A 6,971-nucleotide genomic window follows, 5' to 3' on the forward strand; every position below is an offset into this window, starting at 1 on the left:
GCCGCATCAGGAGGAGCAGCAGCAGCGCGAGCCAGAGCAACACAATGAGCCAACTGCAGTGTCTGCAGCCCGAGCCGTGGGAGCCCCAACAGCAAGAGGTGAAACAGCAACAGGTCCCGCAACAATAGTTGCAACAGCAGGATATGCAGCAGCACGAGAGGCAGCAGCAGAGATGCACCAGCAAGAGACAGGGAAACAAGAGATGCAACAGGAGGAACCGCTAGAACGCAGCAGGTGGTGCAGCACCAGCTTGTGTTGCATGAGCCATCTTCTCTCTTCAGTGTGCCCTTTGTAGAGAGAGGCGTAAGATGTAGCATGCTCTGTCTGAAGTTCGTACGTGTGCTGCTACTTGTGTGCATGTCTCTTATTGAGGGCAATCTGTTTAGAGATTGCCTACAGTTTCTCTCCTTGCATGAAGAGAACGGTTGTGTACGCTTGCATGCCCGGGTGCATTACAGCAGGAACTCACGGTTCCTGGACACAGCGGCCCAAGGGCCTGGGTCTCGTGCGGGAAGGAAGCGACAAGTCATGGCTTGTAACGTGCCTTCCTGCAGACGTGGGAGGAAAGTCAGCTAGGCTTTCGGAACTGTCTTCTAAAGTCGTTTGACACTTTTTCACTTCGCGAAGGTTCTCTGCTCATACCGAGGGCAGATACTCATTGCAGATGTGCAGCTGCTCATGCATCCCGTTGGCAACCGGGCTCCGGCCAGCGAGAAGTATCCTCTCCCTGTTCTAATAACGGATCTCTCGGCACAAAAATGCTGAAGACTGTGAGCACATGGACGAGTTTGACTGGGAAGTTTCTGCGCCTAGTTGCAATGTGTGCAAAGCGTCGAGTAAGCTTCCCGCTTGGCGACTGTTGCAAGTAGAATCTCCGAAAACGGTGTAGCAATAGACTGAGCTTGATTTGAAGGCGGGATTTCTGCACTTGGCTGCCCTAAAGAGGCTAAATTTACCTGGCGCAGCACCAGCTCAACCAACATCCGCCTCCACAGCCCATCTGCGCCCAGCCTAAACCGTGCCAGGAGAGTGTAGCCACAGTCAACCACCCCAAGGATCACTCTGGAGTCTTGTTGCATTGCTCCCTCTCCAATGAGAATAACAATGGCCCAAAGTAGCCACTAACCAAACTAGTTGGGGGTCGTCCACGCCAGCTCACTCTGCTGCGAACATGCATGGAGGACACACTGTCTTTTCTGCTCTGCAAACCGGTAGAGACTACCATTGTATACAAATGAAGATTTTATTGGTGAGGTTCTGCTTTATGTGGGCAAAACATGTATGCCTTTCGCATGGTAACCAGTGGATCACTACCGTGCTTGACGGACACACCAATTCTCCGCTCATGTTGCTTGCGTGGGGTTCAGCAACAAGTGNATCACTACCGTGCTTGACGGACACACCAATTCTCCGCTCATGTTGCTTGCGTGGGGTTCAGCAACAAGTGCGCAGCGTGAAAAACAAAGGTGCGAAAGGAAAAACCAAGTGTGTTTCAATGATTTGATTACTGTTAGCTTAAAGAAGATTATGGTGTCCGGGTATGCACTCACACAGCAAGCCCGGTGGAGGTGGGTCAGGGGTAGCAAGTGGTGAGTGCTTCACTGAAACTTCCCACACATCCGCATTTCAAGAATTTTTTTTCAATGCATTTAACTAACTAAGATGCCATGCTATCCAGCAGCAGAGACAGTTGGCCAGAGCCGTCCTCACCTCCGAGGTCAGTTGCATGGTTAGCTGTTCCCTTTCATACCTTACCCAATTTACCCTTTACTCTACTTTTTAGTGCAGATTCTACGGAATGCACGACATACATATGCTTGTATTTTTTATCTTGTAGTTTCTTAATGCTGTGTCATAGTGAGCATATACATCCCTACGACAGATAGGAACTACCGCCGTCATTACAGTGCGCTGAACCACAGACACTTTCAGGATCCCTGTGCTAACGGCATTTATCGTTAAGTAATCATTTCGCATGGTATGAAGCAGTCAAAGGCCCAACAACGCACTAGACCTCCCCGCCCATGCGGACAGACATGTGCAAGTGCTTGATAGGGACGTTGCGTTTCACAGAGGGCTCTTACAGCATCGAGCAAATCAAGAAGTAGCAACCGAGACGATGGAGCCGAGCGAATCAAACGGGCAGCAGGGGAATATCCCTCCAGCGCCTTCCAGCGCTGCGGGACAACTTTCAAGTTTCCCCGCCCCACCGGGTGGCCTATCGCCACCCGTCGAGACCGAGTGTAAGCCGCTGGCTCTACTACACACTACGCACTTGGCGGTTTTTTTTTACAGCACAGCCCTGTCCTGTCTACTACTGCACGCACACTTAAATTGTACCGTGTACAAAAGCTTGTTTGTTCGCGGCTGCTCTGTGTTTGTGCTGCCGCCCTCTGAAGTAACCCGCTGCACCCTGAAGTAACTCGGCTCACTTCCGTGCAGCTGACTGCCTGCTTTTTGCTTTTAGTGCAGACGCAGATGTCTCTTGCAAAACAGACGCCGTACCAAAGGATGCAATCCGGATATTCTAGAGGAGATTCCGGTATTCTTCTCGGCCAAAGGGACTTCGCGGCGACGTTGAATCGCGGAAGTAGGATGCCTGACCACTTCACACATGTATGCACAATGCCTGCATGAGTGTCGTAGAGCCCTAGACAAGCAGTCATTTGTCTCTTCCGAGCTAGTGTGGGCGTTTTGCGCATTTGTGCTGGACTTCTCGAGCAAGTGCGTCCTACCGAATGGCATTCCCCACGCTGTCATGTCTCACGCGAACGTATTTGTAGTGGAGAGCCCATATTTGGACGGTCAATCTGATGGTTTGGGTAGTATGTTGAACTCCGTGGGAACACGGCTCTGCGTCACAGTCCAGTTCAAAAGCCCGCACTTCCTTACGTAAGAACTTTGGTGTCTACGATAAGTATATATAGGCCCTTCTGATACTTTGTTCTCAACCAGGTACACTCAGGGAAATTGTGTGTTACATCATTCAGGTGGTGGATTAGAGACGAGGACTCAGCGAGGACAGTCAGTATCTTCTCAGATGTTCTTACCGGTTCCATCATCCGGAGAGGGTAATAACCGATGCTTTGCTATATTTTCCTTTGTCGTTTGCAAAAAGTGGAGAAGGGACGCTTGGAGACGGGCCTGCTCAGTGTACCAGAGTTTCCACTAAGTGTCAGCACGTGATGGCTTTGTTCACCGTGATCAGTTGCATTTGCTATGTTTTTGTTGCTGTAGGTTCGGATTTTCCTGTTGCTGATGGGCCTGCGGAGGACTCCCAGGAAACACTAAGCAAGAGGCATGTTCGCATGCTATATGNCCTGTTGCTGATGGGCCTGCGGAGGACTCCCAGGAAACACTAAGCAAGAGGCATGTTCGCATGCTATATGTAATTTTTTGTGCCCAAAAGTTTTTTTGCGAGCTTCTTGGTACGCTTTTCCTTGTTACATCGATTGCTTTGGCAGAGAAGGGGAGCCATTCCATCTTCTCTCCGTGTTCGGTCTCTGCTGTGGTGTACGTCTTGACATTCTTGTTCGTGCCTATAAGCGGTGCTCACTTTAACCCTGCAGTTTCCACTGCAATGTTTGTGACGTCTAAGCATTTCCACGCTTTTGAGTACATCGCATATTTCCTTTGTCAATTGATCGGAGGCACTTGCGGAGCCCTGATTGGTTGGGCAATTGTGGGAGAGCCCCTTGAAGTTCTTCCGCTTGATCCTGGCGCTTCTTCAGCTCGTTCAATATTTCACGAAGTTATTCCGACAATCTTGCTTATCTACACATGTCTCGTACTAACATTCGCAACGAGTGCGGGAGATGTCAGCCTTGTAACCATCCCCCTGACTGCAGCGATGGTCGTTCTGTTTGGCGGTATTGCGGGAGCAACGATGAACCCAGCCGTAGCAACTGGCATTTATATGTCCCACCTGATCTTCGGAAGACGGCACACATTGACCCGGGAAATTCTAATCGGCATCTTCTGCCCGTTTCTTGGAGCATTCCTCTCTGTTGTTGGCTTCCTAGTCACGCATGCGTACACCCATCCCCTGGAACTCCGGTTTATTCATTTCTCCTAATTCTCGTTGGCAGCTCGCCGAGCTGCATCGACCGGCTTGCCTTCGAGGGTATCCAAGATGGGCCAAACTGCGGACAGCTNTACTGCGATATTTCCAGTTGTGGGGCGTGAGGGACTAGAGCAAAGCAGCGCGGTGGTTTGGCGGCCATCTTGCCGGATGTACAGACGGACCGAAGTGGAGGACTTCTCCATGGAGCTTCGTTTCGTGCTGAATGACGAAGTTCACCGTCTCAGCTAGGGGGGATCGGGTGTTATTGTTTTAGGAATTGGGGACCGGACGGGGGGCGGCCGAATGCTTGCACCATCGTCTCCCCAAAGCGCCCGACTAATAGATGTTCAGCGTGTAGTCACAAGTGAACAGAAGAACTAGCCGTCTATCAGCGCAGGTGCACTCTAAGTGTTCCCGCCTAGCAGATCCTCCCGCACACAATCTGAGCTCTGGCAGAGCATAGATTATGCCCGTGGGAATGCATATCCCTTCCGTCCAGACTACTCTAGAATTGTCGCTGACACGTTGGTGAGGGTATAGTTTTTAAAACTCGTTTGGTACATTATACGTAAACGATTTTTTCCACTCCTACTGTCGTACTTTCCCATGTATAGTATACAACATCTGCAACATCTGCACGCACAGTGAAGTTGCGCTCTAAGATACTACTGTGAAGTGGGGGGCTATGGTATGTCCACCAAAATGTTTTGCGCACTACCCCAAGGGCAGGTTTAAAAGCCACGTTTCAGGAAGCTAGTTTCAGCAGGGTACTGAGCTATTTTCTTCGCGTTCTGTGGGCAAAACAATTCGCACGTCCACGCTTCGGCGTCTGTGTCTAAAGATACACTGCACCACACACATACACAGAGGCGCCGTTTGCTGCGTACTAACGCGCCTTTTGAACTTCCCTTGCGGGAAAGCGGCAATGAAAGCCCGGTTGAGCTACAGCCCTGCTAGCTCGCATTCCTTGTTGAATGCCAGGATCGCCTCCAAGTCTTGCTGATCTGATGTTTCCTTTGGTGAACCGTCGGCTCCGGCATCTGCCGTCGCCAGCGCTGTTGTTGGAGGTTGCGCTTCGGCTGGTGACGGCGTGCCAGCCGAAGCTTCGTCTTCAACGGTGTCATACTGGTGCAGCTGCTTCCTCCATTTCTGGTAGGCGCGCTGAAATTGGGCCTTGCTACATCGTAGTTTGGCATCTGGAGTCATCGGATCTCCCTCTGAACGGCGTTCCGTTCCCACTCGCTTAAGGAAGTTTCGGTAGCCTGCAGTAGCCTTCCCGATAGCTATGTCCTTCATTCTCGCGCATTCACGCCGGTGCCACTCTTCTTCATCTTCCTGCTCCTGTTGCTCCTTGCTGCTGTTGACCATCGCTTGCTGTTTCTTAACTGCTTGCGGATGAAGAAGTCCAGGCAGTGGGGCAGCGGTCCCTGGGGGGAGTCCAACTGGCATGAACATAGGGGACACGAGACCTGGCAACTGCAAAAAGGCGGGAGCTCCCATGTGTAGCAGCAGCCCTGCATTGGACGGGCCTTCAGAAGCTCTGCGCGTTCCACCTGATCGGTGCCGATCATTCCCCTTTGCGCTACGACGTTTTCCCTGTTGCCCATGCGACATGACTGAAGACTCATTACTCGCCATTCGCTCAGGAAAATAACCATCTGCGGACCGGCGAGAATAAGTAGACCTGCGTCTTTTGCTCTGAGGAAAGCGCTGAGTCACCCCTTCCTGGGCAGCAGCTGATGCAGACCCATCTTGGGCGGGCGCCTCCGAGTTTTCGGCAACTACATTCGGAGCCCCATCAGGAGCCCCAGAGGTCCTTCTATTCCTTTTGGCAGGTGTGAGAGTAGCTGCTTCACTGATTTTACAGGCCGCGTTCCGTTCTCGTCTACCAGCGTTTGAAGTATCATCGCTCGCACCAGCGCTAGCCCCATCGCTTGGAGCGCTAACCAGCAACCCCCGAAACCCAGGCATCTTCCCTGCAGCACCGTCCTCCTCGTCGGGACTTGGTTTGCTTGAAGCCGATTTGTCTGATGAACATGCAGCCGCTACATGCCCTGTGCCGTGGACAGAAGCATTCCCGTTTTTACTGGAATCTTCGCCGCCTAGAGCAGCTGCCTCAAAAAAATACTGATTCATCCCTGCCTGGCTGTTTTCGAACTCAGGAAGAGCAGCAACGTCGCCTGGGGCATAAGATTGATCTGCCTGTTCGGCTTGCAGCAACAGTGCAGCCTGTGCAGTGCCTCCTGGGGCGGTTTTGCTGCGGCTGAAGGATTCAGTGGACATGTCAGCCCACCGAATGCCTGAGCGGAAGACCGCCATCTTCTTTGTCGGAAATAAGCAACCAGATGCTCACTTACGATGGAGCCAACGGCCCTGCCGCCTAAGCCTGAGACACCGCACATTCGGCAGTTTGCTCGCATGCTGCAGTAAACCTCCACCCACGTGCACCTGCAAAATGTTTGAAGGTGTATTAAAGATGAGCTACGTGCAGATGGAGCTGCCAAGAAAAAAACGATATTTTTGTGTGCAGTCAGCATTGAAGGCTACCGGAAGGGATGCGCGCAACTCCATCTGAAGGTCCAAATGAAACCAACACACGTAATGCTCTAAGAGCCTGTCATCCATCAAGCCATACCCAGCCTCACTATTAAGCATGGAAAATCGACCTGCCATTTGGGACTCATGCTCGCATTTCATGACCACTTCGCAGTTCACGTCTACCCACACATCCCCCGTGCCAGTTTCTAAATTAGTTCGCATTCGCTTCCTTGTGGCCGTGTTATGCTGCATGTTTGTAGTACGCAAATTGTGTCTGTCATGATGTGCGCTCTCTTCATCCTCACCTCAACTGGAGGGGGCGTTCCTTGGGGACTGCAAACAGAGTGAGACAGGGTCAGTGCGCAGCACT

General features: G+C 51.7%; 2 protein-coding genes across 2 annotated transcripts; one reads left to right on the forward strand and one right to left on the reverse strand.

Moving 5' to 3' along the window:
- Nucleotides 1–2,119: 2,119 nt before the first annotated feature.
- Nucleotides 2,120–3,362, forward strand: EMH_0066460 (aquaporin, putative; the record flags this gene model as incomplete). Its single annotated transcript, XM_013501825.1, is given in 5 exon segments — nt 2,120–2,243; nt 2,468–2,590; nt 2,991–3,071; nt 3,238–3,316; nt 3,320–3,362. Coding segments are annotated over 5 exon segments (450 nt in total).
- A 1,643-nt stretch (nt 3,363–5,005) lies between these two features.
- On the reverse strand, nt 5,006–6,382 carry EMH_0066570 (uncharacterized protein; the record flags this gene model as incomplete). The annotated part of the gene is made up of 1 exon (XM_013501826.1): nt 5,006–6,382. One exon carries the CDS (start codon nt 6,380–6,382, stop codon nt 5,006–5,008), a length of 1,377 nt encoding a protein of 458 aa, XP_013357280.1.
- Between the last annotated feature and the right edge of the window lie 589 nt (nt 6,383–6,971).

Source organism: Eimeria mitis, genomic scaffold (assembly GCF_000499745.2).
Source record: "Eimeria mitis Houghton genomic scaffold, Emh_scaff77, whole genome shotgun sequence".
Lineage (NCBI taxonomy): Eukaryota > Apicomplexa > Conoidasida > Eucoccidiorida > Eimeriidae > Eimeria > Eimeria mitis.